Source organism: Heptranchias perlo, chromosome 15 (genome assembly GCF_035084215.1).
Source record: "Heptranchias perlo isolate sHepPer1 chromosome 15, sHepPer1.hap1, whole genome shotgun sequence".
Lineage (NCBI taxonomy): Eukaryota > Metazoa > Chordata > Chondrichthyes > Hexanchiformes > Hexanchidae > Heptranchias > Heptranchias perlo.
This window is the reverse complement of record NC_090339.1, coordinates 64,535,945-64,554,652: the sequence shown is the minus strand read 5'-3', so window position 1 is coordinate 64,554,652 and position 18,708 is coordinate 64,535,945. Positions and strand designations below refer to the sequence as shown.

Sequence of the window (18,708 nt, the reverse complement as noted above, 5' to 3'; positions counted from 1 at the left end):
CACAGATCCCTGGAAAGTGATTAGGAGTGGAAATACTGGCTAATCCTTTTACCCTCCTTCCTAGCCTCGGGAGACTGAGACCAATAGTGCACCCTCAGTGCTGTCCCATCAACGATTGCCTAAAGGTTCCTTTTCCTGAAGGACATTAGTGAACTAGTTGGATTTTTATGAAAATCCGACTGCTTTCGTGGTCCTTTTCCAGCCCACAAATTATGGTCATAGATAAGGCTTAGTGCCTCAGCATGTGGTGCATTCAGTCTGTGACCCAGTGATTCAGTACAAAGAGTGCAGTATAACGAGCAAGAGGTTGTAAAATGTGAAAAATTATGATAGCAAGTGCAGTACTGCAGTGGAATCCCTCACTCTTTGTACTGAGATATGGCTTCTTCCCACTGAACAATTGTAAAGCCCCATGTAAGCTGATCCATTTTATTTATAATGTAGCCATCATTTCATTGCATTCCGATTGTGTTAAGAATGATTTCCACAACTATGTCATTTGTAAGGCGTAAGGTCTATTGCTAGTATGTTTAAACTGATGTGTATACTGTTACAGTAATGTGCAATTGAAAAAATTTAAGTTTTAAGTTAAGATTTACTGTTTGTAGGTTTGCTTATTTACAGTGCAGTAATTGAAGTAAAGTTGCAGGAATTGCTTTTTGTTCAGTGGTTCATTAGAAATGGCTAACTAATTTGCATGTTTAAAAAAAAAAGTCATAGTTGATTTATTAAGCACAATTTTTTTGCCAGCTGTGTGTCTGGTATGTGCGGAGACCCATCTGTATGTTTCAGTCTCTAAATCAAGCTATTGAGAGATGTGCACTTGTAGAATTCTTGTTTGCTTGATTGGCTTATATACTGTCTGCTCATTGGGATGTGGGAGCTTAGATGCAGGTTGGCACAGCTAAGGCTTTGGAGCCACAAATGTGTACTAGGGTGCTGCTGGAGTTTAACTGGCTAAAATCACACAGCTAAGAATACTAATCAGCTTCCTGCTGCTTGTGTCTTTGTACACGAAACACTGCAAGTTAACATGCAGGTACAGCAACCAATTAGGAAGGCAAATGGTATGTTGACCTTTATTGCAAGGAGGTTAGTGTACAAGAGTAAGGAAGTCATAATGCAATTGTACAGGGCTTTGGTGAGACCACACCTTTAGTACTGTGTACAGTTTTGGCCTCCTTATCTAAGGAAGGATATACTTGCCTTGGAGGGGGTACAATGAAGGTTCACGAGATTGATTTTTGGGATGAGAGGGTTGTCCTTTGAGGAGAGGTTGAGTAGAATGGACCTATACTCTCGAGTTTAGAAGAATGAGAGATGATCTCATTGAAACATATAAGATTCTGAGAGGGCTTGACAGGGTAGATGCTGAGAGGCTGTTTCCCCTGGCTAGATTCTAGAATTAGGGGGCATAGTCTCAGAATAAGTGGTCGGCCATTTAGGACTGAGATGAGGAGAAATTTCTTCACTTGGAATGTTGTGAATCTTTGGAATTCTCCACCCCAGAGGGCGATGGATGCTCAGTCGTTGAGTATGTTCAACGCTGAGATCAATAGATTTGTGGACTCTAAGGGAATCGAGGGATATGGGGATAGGGCAGGAAAGTCGAGTTGAGGTAGAAGATCAGCCAGGATCTGATTGAATGACTGAGCAGGCTCGAGGGGCCGTATGGCCTACTCCTGCTCCTATTTGTTATGTTCTTATCTTCCCTATCCATTTGGGCATTGGCTTTCAGGGTTATTTGACGGGGAATGGGAGGAATCCTAGCCGCCTGTAACAGGGCTACCCCTCCAGGGTCCATTAGTGCATCAGAATGGCTGGTTAATCATCGGCAGTGACCATGGACTTGCCATTACAGTATCGATTGTTGAATCAGAACAGTGGGTTTCCTTTATTCTGAACTTATTATTCCATACTCCAAAAAAAAAAGACATTAACCTTTTCAAACATTAACAATGGAGGGAAGTGCTCGAGAATATTAAATGTGGTACTATCACTGCTCGTTTAAAGAGCTCAAAGTCTATAAAGAATAGTCACATTGATTTAAAAGCAGTAGGCCATGCGTTACGAATGTTTGGGATTCTCAGAATAGTGACTGAACCAGTGAGGTGCTTCTGTGGGTGCAATTCCTTTTAATTATCATAATGTCTTAAATTGAGTTGCACATGTGAAACTCTTAAAGGAGCTTAAAAGTAATTTAAAAAAAAACTACAGTTTAAATCCAATCTGAAAGATCGAGCATTCATTTTTAAAAATTTGTTTGAGATGTGGGTGACAAACTGCCAAGTGAGTATTTATTGCCCATCCCTAGTTTCCGTGAGCTCAGTTAAGAGTCTCATATAGACCGGACTGGGTTTTCCTTCCTTAATGAACCAGTTGGGTTTTTACAACAATCCGACAGCTTCATTGTCACTTTTTTTTATTCATTCATGGGACGAGGCCGTCGCCAGCAAGGCCAGCGTTTATTGCCCATCCCTTGTTGCCCTTGAGAAGGTTGTGGTGAGCCGCCACTTTGAACTGAGTGGCTTGCTCGGCCATTTCAGAGGGCAGTTAAGAATCAACCACATTGCTGTGGGTCTGAAGTAAGGACCGGGTAAGGACGGCAGGTTTCCTTGCCTAAAGGACATTAATGAACCAGATGGGTTTTTACGACAATCCGGTAGTTTCATGGTGACCATTACTGATTCTAGCTTTTTATTCCAGGTTTTATTTAATTAACTGAATTTAAATTCCCCAGCTGCCGTGGCATGATGTTTCCAGATTATTAGTCCAGGCCTCGAGATTACTAGCCCAGTAACATAACCACTATGCCACCATACCCATACTGGTACCAGCTTTTTATTCTCAAATTCTCAAACTGCCATGGTGGGATTTGAACTCACGTAATTGAATCCAGGCCACTGAATTACTAGTCCAGTAACAAAACTGCTACACCGCCGTACACCTACATAAATGCTAAGAAGCATACATGTGAGTAGGCTGTTTTGACTTGGATTGTCAGCACAGGTCACTGGTTCAGAATTAACATGCCTCAGGTGCTACTAGGGTTGGGAAGGAATGGTTTCCCCATAGAATAGCAGATATATGGGACAGACTCAAGAAGGTAGCTGATGCTGTGTTGCTTAAACATACGAACATAAGAAATAGGAGCAGGAGTAGGCCAATCGGCCGCTCAAGCCTGCTCCGCCATTCAGTAAGATCATGGCTGATCTGATCCTAACCTCAAATCTAAAGAACACAAGAAGTAGGAGCAGGACCCGGCCACTCAGCCCCTGGGCCCGCTCCGCCACCTACAGGGCCTTGACCGATCCGAACTCAGCTTCATGTCCAATTTCCTGCCCGCTCCCCGTAACCCCTAATTCCCTTTACTTCTAGGAAACTGTCTATTTCTGTTTTAAATTTATTTAATGATGTAGCTTCCTGGGGCAGCAAATTCCACAGACCTACTACCCTCTGAGTGAAGAAGTTTCTCCTCATCTCAGTTTTGAAAGAGCAGCCCCTTATTCTAAGATTATGCCCCCTAGTTCTAGTTTCACCCATCCTTGGGAACATCCTTACCGCATCCACCCGATCAAGCCCCTTCACAATCTTATATGTTTCAATAAGATCGCCTCTCATTCTTCTGAACTCCAATGAGTAGAGTCCCAATCTACTCAACCTCTCCTCATATGTCCACCCCCTCATCCCCGGGATTAACCGAGTGAACCTTCTTTGTACTGCCTTGAGAGCAAGTATGTCTTTTCTTAAGTATGGACACCAAACTTAACTCCTTGAAGAACAGGATGAGTATTTGGTTGGTGTGGAATTCAAAGTTATTTGGATAAATATAGATTTTGTTGATCAGATATTTAATGCGTCATGAAGGTTCCTGTGCTGTTGAGATTCTAGGGCTGTGGGAGGGGACGAGGAAGAGTTGGGGAAAAGGGTAGCACTTTCAACACTTTCTACTCTTGCTCCTATTTTCTACGTTTCTGTGCTTTTTGGGAAGGGTAGGTGGCCAGGACTGAAAAGTAGAAATGTGGCGATGGATAAATATTCAACAGTTTTGCTTGTGTACTATTGGGGTTCAGGGAGCATTTATGGAGGACATTTTCTCAGGAGCTTAGGTGGGCTCGGGTCCATGATTGGGTAGATTGTATACTGTCTGTGTAGGGAGCAGGCTTGCTGGAGTGAATGACCTTTTCTTGTTTAGTGCTTTGTATTCTGTTTTGATAACATAAGTGGCTTTGCTTGTGTATTATGTATGGTTAGGTCTTCAAGCTGTTTAAATGTGGTATCACACTGGGACTCATCTGGTGTTCATTTTACATTTATACAGTGAGTAACTTCAGTCTCAAAAATGTGTTTTAAAAACTGGAGTGCCTACCTTATGTTCATGCATGTGATCAAGAATGAATGTAGCAATATAGCTTGTAAATTTGTGGCATTAGGGATTGGGCATGACTCATGAATGGGTCATTGTCTGATTTGGTCTGAATATTGAAGTTTTGTAATTTCCACATTTGAACTTTTTTTGTATTTTTCCAGAATTCAATTGAAGAGCAGCACTAGTCATGTGATAACTCACATAGGTGCCTCTTCCAATTGTTGAAAGCGGTATCAGACTGTCTCTGGCCGCACCCATTGTATTAAAATAAAACATTTGCGATACTTTTGCTTTAAGCTACAGTTGGAATGAACATGCAATTACAACTGTGTGTTTACCTTTTTAAGGTTTGACTTTTGTCAGAATGAAACTGAGAAACGGCCGTCTGAAAATTTGGGACAGGTGTTGTTTGGAGAGAGGATAGAGTCGTCTCCATACAAGGTACTGCACTTTGAGACTCGTAAAATGTGATTTGCAATAACTGAAGCATTTCAACTTATATTAATTTAAGATTAAAATAAAGTTGGTATACAAGCAAAATCTAATCTAATTGGAGAGGATGTCTGTGCCATGAAATTTGTTTTCCGGGTACTGCAATAAAAAAAAATTGTAAAATGGGATTTATGAAGCAGTGACAATTTTGGTTAAAGAAAAAAAAATTCATTTATATAGGGCCTTATGGCATCCCAAAACTGGAGATGTTAACAACTTTCTCGTAAGATCACTGTGTTTTACTGACCGCAGACTAAAATAAATGACATTTAATCATTGCTTGGAATGAGATGTTGAATCTGACATTTGTTTTGCATACTAAACCAGCCAAGCTCTATTTTGTGCTGAACCCCCTTCAGCCCGTAGCAGAGAGCACAAACTCTACTGTCCGCAAATTGAGAAACACCATCGCTGCTGCCTCTACTGTTCTTGGAGCAAGTTCTCCTTGATATGTAGCTCAATCATGTTTTTAAACTAAAATAAATGGGAGGAGGGGATTAAAAAAAATGCACGTGCACTTCTGTCACTACAGCAGTAGCAGACCACGTGAATTGAGTAAAACATGTTTCCTGGGAGGGTAGGAGCAGCTGGAGCAATGTTTCTCTACCTGCTGGTTGAAGGATATGCCTTGCACTGCAGGTCAATTTAATGAGCTACATTTATTCATCAATATCCAAAATTAAATGATGAATTTTGGATCACAGTTTACCTTCCTCACAGGATATTTTTGTTAGCAGTCATCCTTAATTCTGCCTGCTGATCTGAAGAGTTTAGATCTTCAGCCTTCTCAAATCATATAAATGCAAACTGTTCCTTCCAGTTCTGACACAGGATCGACACCTGAAAAGTTCAGTGTGAGCCTTGTCTCTATGGTAGCTCTCTAGAATTCTCGACGGCAGAGGGCTGTGGGTGCTCAGTCGTTGAGTACATTCAAGGCTGCGATCGATAGATTTTTGGACTCGAGGGGAATCAAGGGATATGCGGATCAGGCAAGAAAGTGGAGTTGAGGCTGAAGATCAACCATGATCTTATTGAATGGCGGAGCAGGCTCGAGGGGCCGTATGGTCTACTCCTGCTCCTATTTCTTATGTTCTTTCTCACCTCTATCAGTATATAGTAATTTCAAGCCCCATTCCAAAGAGTTGAGTACAGTAATTTAGGCTGATGTTTCAGTGTAATACTAAGGGAGTGTTTCACTGTGCTGGCTCTTTGTAAGAGCAATCCAGTTAGTCCCATTCCCCTGCTCTCCCCCCGTAGCTCTGCAAATGCTTTTCCTTCAAATATTTATCCAATTCCTTTTTGAAAGCCACGATTGAATCTGCTTCCACCACCCTTTCAGGCAGCGCATTCCAGATCATAACTACTCGCTGCGTAAAGTTTTTCCTCATGTCGCCTTTGGTTCTTTTGCCAGTCACCGTAAATCTGTGTCCTCTGGTTCTCGATCCTTCTGCCAATGAAAACAGTTTCTCTTTATTTACTTTATCTAGACCCTTCATGATTTTGAACACTTCTATCAAATCTCCACTCAACCTTCTCTGCTGTGAGGAGAACAACCCCAGCTTCTCCAGTCTATCCACATAACTGAAGTCCTTCATCCCTGGAACCATTCTAGTAAATCTTTTCTGCGCCCTCTCTCAGGCCTTCCCATCCTTCCTAAAGTGCGGTGCCCAGAATTGGACACAATACTCCAATTGTGGCTGAACCAGTGTTTTATAAAGGTTCAATGTAACTTTCTTGCTTTTGTACTCTATGCCTCTTTATAAAGCCCATGATCCCAAATGCTTTTTTAACTGCCATGCCACCTTCAACGATTTGTGCACATATATCCCCAGGTGTCTCTGTTCCTGCACCCCCTTTAGAATTGTACAATTTAGTTTATATCGCCTCTCCTCGTTCTTCCTGCCAAAATGAATCACTTTGCACTTCTCTGCATTGAATTTCATCTGTTATGTGTCCACCCATTCCACCAGCCTGTCTGTCCTCTTGAAGTCTATTACAATCCTCCTCACTGTTCACTACACTTCCAAGTTTTGTGTCATCTGCAGATTTTGAAATTGTGCCCTGTACACCCAAGTCCAAGTCATTAATATATATCACAAAAAGCAGTGGTCTTAGTACTGACCCCTGGGGAACACCACTGTATACCTTCCTCCAGTCCGAAAAACAACCGTTCACCACTACTCTCCATTTTCTGCCACTTAGCCAATTTCGTATCCATGCTGGCACTGCCCCTTTTATTCCATGTGCTTCAATTTTGCTGACAAGTCTATTATGTGGCATTTTATCAAACGCCTTTTGAAAGTCCATATAGACATCAACTGCATTGCCCTCATCAACCCTCTGTTACCTCATCAAAAAACACAATCAAGTTAGTTAAACGTAATCTGCCTTTAACAAATCCGTGCTGGCTTTCCTTTATTAATCCACACTTGTCCAAGTGACTATTACTTTTGTCCCGGATTATTGTTTCTAAAAGCTTCCCCACCGCCGAGGTTAAACTGACTGGCCTGTAGTTGCTGGGTTTATCCTTACACCCTTTTTTGAACAAGGGTGTAACATTTGCAATTCTCCAGTCCTCTGGCACCACCCCTGTATCTAAGGAGGATTGGAAGATTACGGCCAGCACCTCTGCAATTTCCACCCTTACTTCCCTCAGTAACCTTGGATGCATCCCATCTGGACCGGGTGACTTATCTACTTTAAGCATAGCTAGCCTTTCTAGTACCTCCTCTTCATCAATTTTCACCCCACCCAGTATCTCAACTACCTCTCCTTTTACTGTGATAATGGCAGCATTTTCCTTGATAAAGACCAACATCACTAAAACAGAATCACTGGTCATTTATCACATTGTTGTTTGTGGGATCTTGCTGTACATAAATAGGCTGGTATGTTTCCTACATTGCAATAGAGACTCCACTTCAAAAGTATTTCGTTGGCTGTAAAGAACATAAGAAATAGGAGCAGGAGTAGGCTATACGGCCCCTCGAGCCTGCTGCGCCATTCAATCAGATCATGGCTGATCTTCAACCTCAACTCTACTTTCCTGCCCGATCCCCATATCTCTTGATTCCCCTAGAGTCTGAAAATCTATCCATCTCAGCCTTGAATATATTCAATGACTCATCATCTAAAGCACTTTGGGATGTCCTGAGGTTGTGAAAGGCATTATATAAATGTAAGTTCTTTCTTTCAAAGCTCTGTGGGATGTTTGAGATATAATAAGGCCCTATATAAAAAAACAGACCCCAAAGTCCTTGGGGGTCCACTCTTCCAGTGCAAATGTTACGGAGCAGTACCTCTCTCCGTCCAAGCCTGTGCTTCGCATGCTCTGAGGTTATGAAGGAATGTCCAAGCCTTTTGTTTGAAGGTGCGTGCCATGGAATCTTGGGGACCACATGAAATTTAAACACATGTTCCCATTAGTTTACAGATATCTCAAATGGCTGAAGTATCTTTGGTGCCCTGATTAGGTATTTATCCATTGGGATTAGCTTCTTTGAAAGTAAATAAATCACCAGGGCAGGATGAAATGTATCCCAGGCTGTTAAAGAAGCAAGGGAGGAAATAGCGGAGGCTCTGACCATCATTTTGTAATCCTCACTGGATGCAGGCGTGATACCGGAGGATTGGAGGACTGCTAACGTTGTACCATTGTTTAAAAAGGGAGCGAGGGATGGACCGAGTAATTACGGGCCAATCAGTCTAACCTCGGTGGTGGGCAAATTATTGGAATCAATTCTGATGGACAGGATAAACCGTCGCTTGGAAAGGCACGGATTAATCAAGGACAGTCAGCGTGAATTTGTCAAGGGAAGGTCATGTCCGACTAACTTGATTGAATTTTTTGAGGAGGTAACAAGGAGGGTCGATGAGGGTAGTGCATTTGATGTAGTCTGCATGGATTTTCGCAAGGCTCTTGATAAGGTCCCACATGGCAGACTGGTCAAAAAAGTACAGGCCCATGGGATCCAAGGGAGAGTGGCAAGTTGGATCTAAAATTGGCTCAGTGGCATGAAGCAAAGGGTAATGGTCGGGTATTTTTGTGACTGGAAGGTTGTTTCCACTGGGATCAGTACTAGGTCCCTTACTTTTTGTGATATATATTAATGATTTGGACTTAAATGTAGGGGGCATGATTAAGAAGTTTGCAGATGATGCAAAAGTTGGCCGTGTGGCTGATAGTGAGGAGGAAAGCTGTTCACTGCAGGAAGATATTAATGGACTGGTCATTGTAGCCCTTTTAAGTGGATTCTCTTAAGGTAGGTAGTTAATAAATAAACTTTTTTTAATAGTATCCACTGTACAGTAATTTAATTCTAATGTTAAATATGAGTTCTGCTTTCTAGTTTGTGATCTAGAACACTCCAGGCTCACTAATCTGCTGCCATAATAGAATTTTTCCTTGTGCCTTGGGGGATATTTATGAAGCCAAAAACATAATTTGTACTCATCTGAAATCCTACATGGGCCAAGAACAGCTGTAGATAATGACATGTACTCTGAAGCTTTTGTCATAGGAACAAACCATATCCCCATTGTTCAGGTTGAGAAGCCTCATGGCAGCTGAAGGTGTTTGAAGAGGAGTTCTTGATGGAGAAGAGCTATTTATTGTGGGGTGGGGAGAGAAATTAGATTAGGCCAGAGTTCTCAACAACAAATGAAACTAAAATGTTTATTGGGTTCGTCTTCTTGAAAATTGAATTTTATAATCCAAGTTTATCCTCATGACAAACCGTACAATTAGTTGAGTGCTGGAAGTGTTTGTAACTGGAGTTGTCACATTAGAAATGTTTTCAGTTCATCAAAACTGAAAACTGTACTCTGCTCTGTCCCTTGTTTTTTTAACCAAACAATTGCCAAAATTCCAAATGTTAATCCTTTGCAATTGATGTGATTGTTTACCATAAACAAGGATCCATTTGGAAATCATTGCACAGGTTATGGTTTCACTGCTTAACTAATGGTTAAGTTTGTGAATTCATTTTTGATTCATTTAATTTTGGCCTGAATGTACCACCATATTGGGGGAGGAAGTCCTGCAGCGATCCACCAGTCCAGAGCCTGCAAAGAATTAAATGGGGGGGTGGGAGGATTGGGGGGGAAACAGGACACCACTTGTACCACTACAGGCACAAACTTTCAACGCTACTGGCCTTAAGTAGAAAAGAAGCCAGATGGAGTTATATGCAATGGAACCGCCACTCAACTTTGAGAGAAAGACCCTGCAAATGTGCAGTCGAACTGATTACATAGATTACATAGGATGTGCAGCACAGAAACAGGCCATTCGGCCCAACAGGCCTCCTCCCTCCATACTTCATCTCACCCCATCAGCATATCCTTCTATTCCTTTCTCCCTCATGTGTTTATCTAGTTTCCCCTTAAATGCATCTATGCTATTTGCCTCAACTACACCCTGTGGTAGTGAGTTCCACATTCCAACCACACTCTGGGTAAAGAGGTTTCTCTTGAATTCCCTATTGGATTTAATAATGACTATTTTATATTTATGGCCCCTGGTTCTTGTCTCCCTGCAAGTGGAAACATCTTCTCTACGTCTACCCTATCAAACCCTTTCGTAAACTTAAAGACCTCTATCAGGTCACCCCTCAATCTTCTTTTCTAGAGAAATGAGCCCCAGCCTGCTCAATCTTTCCTGATAGGTATAACCTCTCAGTTCTGGTATCAACCGAGTAAACATTTTTTGCACCTTCTGGAGTGCCTTTATATCCTTTTTATAATATGGAGACCAGAACTGGTCACAATATTCCATGTGGTCTAATCAAGGTTCTATACAAGTTTAACATAACTTCTTTTTCAATTCTATCCCTCCAGAAATGAACCCCGGTGCTTGGTTTGCCTTTTTTTTACGGCTTTATTAACCTGAATTGCTACTTTTAATGATTTGTATGTGTGTACCCCCAGATTCCTCTGCTCCTCTACCCCATTTAGACTCTTATTTTCCAAGGAGTATGTGGCCACCTTATTCTTCCTACCAAAATGTACTACCTCACAGTAGATTTGATATTTGTTCTCTGGTTTAATCCATTGGTTTTAGCTTTCCCCATTTTATATGTGGATCCTAGTTGTGACTTTTTTTTTCCCCACCTTCTGCTTGCGCTCGAGATTACAGATACACTGTGAGCGATTCCACAGGTCATGCATGAGTGAGTGTGGTCCAATTAGTTTGTGGTCCAATTGTACTTTGCTGCTTCTAGTTTTGCTGTTGGTTGAATATTGTTTTGTTGGTCTGTTGAAGATCTAATATTTCTGGAGCTATAGATGGGTCACGTGAGGCTCCCCCATGAGCTCTGCATTCTTTGAACACTTCCCAATTTATTCTTTTTGGTTTGGTCCGTAGATTTTTTTTCCCTCTTTATTTTATTCCTGGTTGAGCATTGATTTTTTTTTTAATCGTAGCTCAGGATCATGCATGCATGGCTATGATCCTGAGGTTAGTACCGGTCAAATTTATTTTTTCCTACGGTCCGTTTTAAATGTGTGGGTTTCTTCTGCAAAGGGCTCTCGCCCTGGTTTTTCTCTTGTTTCACATTAATTTTACTTTTACTGCGTTTTTCCACGTTTACATTTTTTTTGCCATTTTTCTCACCGTAACATATGACTGGTCACCTGAGTGGTCGGCTGCACCCCTCCAGACTTTTATCAATGGAAGAATGAATTTCCAATAAATGTGATAGTATATGCACTAGATTTTTTTTGCTTATTTAAACTTAATTTTAACTTAATGTAATGGAAATTTTTGTGATGGGTTTTTGGCTATTTCCCATTTTCTACATTTGTTTGAGTGGGGAAACTGATGAGGAAAGTTGTGACAAATCATGTCTACCGTGCGCAACATATCACTTGTCCTAACTATAATACATTGTATTTTGCGATATAATCCTATCATAATATTGTCAGCTGTGGCTGAGTGGGTAGCACACTCTCCCTTTAGTCAGAAGGCTGTGGGTTCAAGTCCTACTCCAGAGACTCTAGCACAAAATCTAGGTCGACACTCCAGTGCAGTCCTGAGGGAGTGCTGCGCTGCCGGAGGGTCAGCCCTGAGGGAGTGCTGCGCTGTCTAAGATGTGGTTTTTAAAAAAGTAACAAATTTGCATACATGACTGTGCCTGCGTCTCCAAACTTTTATAGACTAGCAGATATCTTGTGGGGTTGCTCACAGTATGTCAGGTAATGTGCTGTTTTGTAATAGGAAGAAAGAAAATGCATTTATACAATGCATTTATTTAACACCGTTCATGACCTCAGGACGTCCCAAAGCGCGTTACAACCAGTGAAGTACTTTTGAAGTGATATCACTGTTGTAATGTAGGAAACGTGGCAGCCAATTTGTGCACATCAGAGTCCCACAAACAGCAATGAGATAAATGACCAGATGGAATGATACATCCTATGTTACATAGCTGTAATGCTTCATCCTTACAAAGTAGCCTGACCTCACCGTGAGCAGCATGATGGGAGATTGGCTTTCAATCTAACAGTACTCGGATATAAATCTTCATTTGATAAATTGTTCAGCTATAGGTATATGTGCTGTATTCAAATAAAAAGCAGCCAGTGCATCTAAGATTTCAAGTCATAAACAGATGACTGTCATTTTGTCATACAGCTATAGTAGTAGATTACATTGGTGTAAGGGGCCAGCTCTATATTGTACTTGCTATCTGATAAAGACTGGGTTATTTAATGGATTTATGGGCTAAAATAATCTTTTCTTTCCCCTTAACAGTTTACATTTAACAAACCTGAAACTTGTAAACGGGTTTGCACGAAACCCTACGATCCAAAAGATAAACTGAGTGCAGACAAGCTGTCGTTTATAAAGAAAGGAATTCTTCTGAATTACCAACACCACTGGTAAGTACATTGAATAGCAACAATGCTTCTAAGACAGTAACATTGTCTGGCTTGCAGCTATTTCTTTGATCTACAGATAACAAAGGTTTCCACTGGAAAATAAGGAATACTAATGACTCTGCCCTTCTGCCCAGATTTTACTGAATTCAGAAATTTTGGCCAATAACATTTTGAAAGGCAAATTGGGGACAATAGTCTTTATTCTGTGAGCACTCAGTCACCTCATGTTTATGGCACTCAGCTGTGCTGTGATGGAAGATAGTGAGTGGTGAGGACCTGCCTCTCTGTGAGGATTGATTGAAAAGTGGAACCAGCTCAACCAGTTTATCTCTTGATCTTGTATCAGTTCTGGGTAGATCATTCCCTCAGTCATTTTAGTCATGAAATGATGCTGGAAGCAGGTTTGCAAAAGGTCTTTATTTTCCAGTTGTTTGACAGTTTCCTCGCTGTCATTGTTTCAGAGCAATATTTGAATAATTGATGAGAAAACTAGTGCTCGTGTGCTGCGAACCGGTTGCTGGTGGCACCTTTTAGAATGCACTTTTTGGCTGGCTGCTAGATAATATGTTAAAGTGAAGATGCACTTCATTTTTAAAAGTTGAATTTTAAAAGTACAGTATTAGAATTTGCTCTTGTAGTGCCTTTGAAATCCATGTTCCTATCCATCTTAATTTGAAAAGCTCAGATATACTTTCTTGGTGTGGTACACTTTGTAGGATCATTGATAACATGCCTGTCACATGGTGTTATGATGTGGAAGATGGCCAAAAGTTTTGTAACCCTGGATTTCCAATTGGGTGCTTTGTTACTCAAGATGGCCGCCCAAAAGACGCCTGTGTCATCGATGTAAGTTGCCTTTCTCAACATAACTCCTTGGGTTAGAATGCTGCTTCTACCATTTAAAAAAAAAGTTGCTATTTGTTAATCAGGTACTGGATTAAAATCTAACCCCTTACTCCTAGTAGTTTGACTGGAATTGTCCCATTCCATGGCTTGACACTTTGGTGCATGGCTCCATGTTGCTACACTTGTGTCAATTATCTTTAATAATCCTTTTTTTTTCCACTCAGTTTTATTAATTTACAGAGTAAACAAAAATCTATGTTACCACTTAGCCCACAATGGTCAGAGTTCTAGTATGACCAGACTGTGGCTCAACTTCTTGTTTCATTAGCTCCAAAATGTATCTTTTTCTTTTGAAGACTCTCTTTCCATTTTGATAACTAATGGAGGCTATCGACAGCATGTATAGAATCATACAGCACAGAAGGTAGTCATTGGGCCCATCATGCCTATGCCGGCACTTTGAAAGAGCTACCCAATTAGTCCCACTCCCCCGCTCTCTCCTCATAGCCCTGCAGATATTTCCTTTTCAAGTATTTATCCAATTCCCTTTTGAAAGTTACTATTGAATCTGCTTCCACTGCCCTTTCAGGCAGTGCATTCCAGATCATGTGTATGTGCTGCCCACTATGTTTGGAGCAGATGCATCCAAAACAGTTCTCATTGTAATAGTGACACTAGATTGGAGATTTGTGTGCATGGACAGAGAATACACAATGTGATTAAGAATGTGTCAGATTAAGGCAAGGACAAATTTCTGGATCATGTGCCCCAATTTGATAAATTTTGAAGAAGGCTCTGATTTTGTTAACTTCCTATTAAAGCTCCTTTTGTGTTTTGTAGTCTGAATTCAACAAGAAGAACACCTACTATGTCTTCAATCATGTGGATATCTTCATTACATATCACAGTGGAAAGAACAAGGAATGGGAAGGTGCAAGACTGGTTGCTGCAAAATTATTACCCAAAAGGTAGCATCACTGGTGTTTGGAGGAGAAGAGGAAGGAATTGTTCTTCTAAACTGACTATGATGAACACGATACCTGATATTTTATGTGAATCATTCATGGTTGAAATTTTTCTATTCGTTATTAGGTTTTCTTTCTCTCTCATTTAAAGAGGACTGCTAACGTTGTACTGTTGCTTAAAAAGGAGCGAAGGATAGACTGAGTAATTACAGGCCAGTCAGCCTAACCTTGGTGGTGGGCAAATTATTGGAATCAATTCTGAGGGACAGGATAAACTTTAGAAAGGCACAGACTAATCAGGGACAGTCAGCACGGATTTGTTAAGGGGAGGTCGTGTCTGACTAACTTGATTGAATTTTTCGAGGAGGTGACCAGGAGGATCGATGAGGGTAGTGCAATTGATGTAGTCTACATGGATTTTAGCAAGGCTTTCGACAAGGTCCCACATGGCAGATTGGTCAAAAAAGTAAAGGCCCATGGAATCCAAGGGACTGTGGCAAATTAGATCCAAAATTGGCTCAGTGGCAGGAAGCAAAGGGTAATGGTTGACGGGTGTTTTTGGAACTGGAAGGCTGTTTCCAGTGGGGTGCCGCAGGGCTTGGTACTAGGTCCTTTGCTTTTTGTGGTATACTTTAACGATTTGGACTTAATCATGCCCCCTACGTTTAAGAAATTTGCGGACGTCAAAGATAGACTGTCTGGTTGATAGTGAGGAGGAAAGCTGTAGACTGCAGGAAGATATCAATGGACTGGTCAGACGGGCAGAAAAGTGGCAAATTGAGTTCAATCTGGAGAAGTGTGAGGTAATGCATTTGGGGACAGCAAACAAGGCAAGGGAATACACAATAAATGGGAGGATACTGAGAGGTGTAGAGGAAATGAGGGACCTTGGAGTGCATGTCCACAGATCCCTGAAGGTAGCAGGACAGGTAGATAAGGTGGTTAAAAAAGGCAAATGGGATATTTTCCTTTTATTAGCCGAGGCATAGAATATACTTCCAGAAGGCATTTGACAAGATGCCACATAAAAGATTATTGCTCAAGATAAAGAATCACTGGATTGGGGGTAATATTCTGGCATGGGTGGAGGATTGGTTATCTAACAGGAAGCAGAGAGTTGGGATAAATGGTACATTCTCGGACTGGCAACCAGTAGCCAGTGGTGTTCTGCAGGGGTCGGTGCTGGGTCCCCACCTCTTTACAATCTATATTAACGATTTGGAGGAGGGGACCGAGTGTAACATATCAAAGTTTGCAGATGATACAAAGATGGGAGGGAAAGTAGAGAGTGAAGAGGACATAAAAAACCTACAAGGGGATATAGACAGGCTGGTTGAGTGGGCAGAGATTTGGCAGATGCAATACAATATTGGAAAATGTGAGGTTATGCACTTTGGCAGGAAAAATCAGAGAGCAAGTTATTATCTTAATGGCAAGAAACGGGAAAGTACTGCAGTACAAAGGGATCTGGGGGTCCTAGTACAAGAAAATCAAAAAGTTAGTTTGCAGGTGCAGCAGGTGATCAAGAAGGCCAACGGAATGTTGGCTTTTATTGCTCGGGGGATAGAATATAAAAACAGGGAGGTATTGCTGCAGTTATATAAGGTATTGGTGAGACCGCACCTGGAATACTGCATACAGTTTTGGTCTCCATACTTAAGAAAAGACATACTTGCTCTCGAGGCAGTACAAAGAAGGTTCACTCTGTTAATCCCGGGGATGAGGGGGTGGACATAGGAGAGGTTGAGTAGATTGGGACTCTACTCATTGGAGTTCAGAAGAATGAGAGGCGATCTTATTGAAACATATAAGATTGTGAAGGGGCTTGATCGGGTGGATGCGGTAAGGATGTTCCCAAGGATGGGTGAAACTAGAACTAGGGGGCATAATCTTCGAATAAGGGGCTGCTCTTTCAAAACTGAGATGAGGAGAAACTTCTTCACTCAGAGGGTAGTAGGTCTGTGGAATTTGCTGCCCCAGGAAGCTGTGGAAGCTACATCATTAAACAAATTTAAGACAGAAATAGACAGTTTCCTAGAAGTAAAGGGAATTAGAGGTTACGGGGAGCGGGCAGGAAATTGGACATGAATTTAGATTTGAGGTTAGGATCAGATCAGCCATGATCTTATTGAATGGTGGAGTGGGCTCGAGGGGCCGATTGGCCTACTCCTGCTCCTATTTCCTATGTTCTTATAAGGGCAGGGATGTTAGGCCACAGCTTGAGTACTGCGCACAGTTCTGGTCACCACATTACAGGAAGGATGGAATTGCACTAGAGAGGGTACAGAGGAGATTTACAAGGATGTTGCCAGAACTGGAGAATTTTAGCTATGAGGAAAGATTGGATGGGCTGGGGTTGTTTTCCTTGGAACAGAGGAGACTGAGGGGTGATTTGGTCGAGGTGTACAAAATTATGAGAGGCTTCGATAGAATGGATAGGAAGGACCTATTTCCCTTGGCGGAGGGGTCAATAACCAGGGGGCATAGATTTAAAGTGATTGGTAGAAGGATTAGAGCGGAAATGAGGAAATTTTTTTCACCGAGAGGGTGGTGGGGGTCTGGAACTCACTGCTGAGAGGGTGGTAGAGGCAGAAACTCTCAACTCATTTAAAAAATACTTGGATCTGCACCTGAAGAGCCGTGACCTACAGGGCTATGGACCAAACGCCGGAAAGTGGGATTTGGCTGGGTGGCTCCTTTCTCAGCCACACGTGTAACCATAAGACCATAAGAGAGAGGAGCAGGAGTCGGCCATTCGGCCCCTCGAGCCTGCTCCGCCATTCAATGAGATCATGGCTGATCTGATTTTTACCTCAACTCCACTTTCCTGCCTTTCCCCCACATCCTTTGACTCCCTTGCTGATCAAAAATGTTTCTAACTCAGCCTTGAATGTATCCATGGACTCAGCTTCCACAGCTTTTTGGGGTAAAGAATTCCAAAGATTCACAACCCTCTGGGAGAAGAAATTCTTCCTCATTTCCAACTTAAACGGGCGACCACTTATTCTGAGACAATGCCCCCTAGTTTTAGATTCCCCCATGAGGGGTAACATCCTCTCAGCATCGACCCTATCGAGTCCCCTCAGAATCTTGTATTTTTCAATAAGATCTCCTGTCATTCTTCTAAACTCCAATGAGTATAGACCCAACCTGTTCAATCTTTCCTCATAAGACAACCCTTCCATACCCAGAATCAACCTAGTGAACCTTCTCTGAACTGCCTCCAGTGCAAGTATGTCCTTCCTTAAATAAGGGCATCAGAACTGTCCGCAGTACTCCAGGTGTGGTCTCACCAGCACCCTGTACAGTTGTAGCATGACTTCCCTGCTTTTATACTCCATCCCCCTAGAAATAAAGGCCAATATTCCGTTTGCCTTCCGGATTACCTGCTGCACCTGTATGTTGACTTTTTGTGTTTCATGTACGAGGACACCCAGATCCCTCTGTACCGCAGCATTTTGTAGTATTTCTCCATTCAAATAATATTTTGCTTTTTTATTTTTCCTCCCAAAGTGGATGACTTCACATTTTCCCACATTATATTCCATCTGCCAAATTTTTGCCCATTCGCTTAATCTGTCAATATCCCTTTGCAGACACTTTGTGTCCTCATTGCAACTTGCTTTTCCACCTATCTTTGTATCATCAGCAAATTTGGCCACAAGACACTCTGTTCCTTCATCCAAGTCATTGATATATATTGTAAATAGTTGAGGCCCCAGCACTGAGCTCTGCGGCACCCCGCTAGTTATTACAGATTGCCATTTTGAAAATGACCCTTTTATCCCGACTCTTCAGGCTCGAGGGGCCGATTGGCCTACTCCTGCTCCTATTTCTTATTTCTTATGTTCTTCGTTACTGCATCCATTGGTTCCCCTTTATCCACCCTGCCCATTACTTCCTACTCTAATAAATTTGTCAGACACGATTTCCCTTTCATAAAACTATGTTGACTCTCCTTGATTATATTATGAGTCTCCAAATGTCCTGCTACTACTTCCTTAATAATGGACTCTAGCATTTTCCCAATGACAGATGTTAGGCTAACTGGTCTATAGTTATCTGCTTTCTGTCTCTCTCCCTTCTCGAATAGGGGTGTTGCGTTTGTGGTTTTCAATCCGCTGGGACCGTTCCAGAATCTAGTGAATTCTGGAA

The 18,708-nt window shown here is 41.8% G+C and overlaps 1 protein-coding gene across 1 annotated transcript in view; it reads left to right on the top strand.

The window, feature by feature from the left end:
* LOC137333149 (transmembrane 9 superfamily member 2-like) overlaps positions 1-18,708 on the top strand; it is a 96,675-nt gene that overhangs the window by 28,556 nt on the left and 49,411 nt on the right. The window contains exons 3-6 of the mRNA XM_067997330.1: positions 4,717-4,810; positions 12,615-12,742; positions 13,459-13,588; positions 14,429-14,556. Coding sequence (XP_067853431.1) covers positions 4,717-4,810; positions 12,615-12,742; positions 13,459-13,588; positions 14,429-14,556 — 480 coding nt within the window. The remainder of the gene's footprint in view (positions 1-4,716; positions 4,811-12,614; positions 12,743-13,458; positions 13,589-14,428; positions 14,557-18,708) is intronic.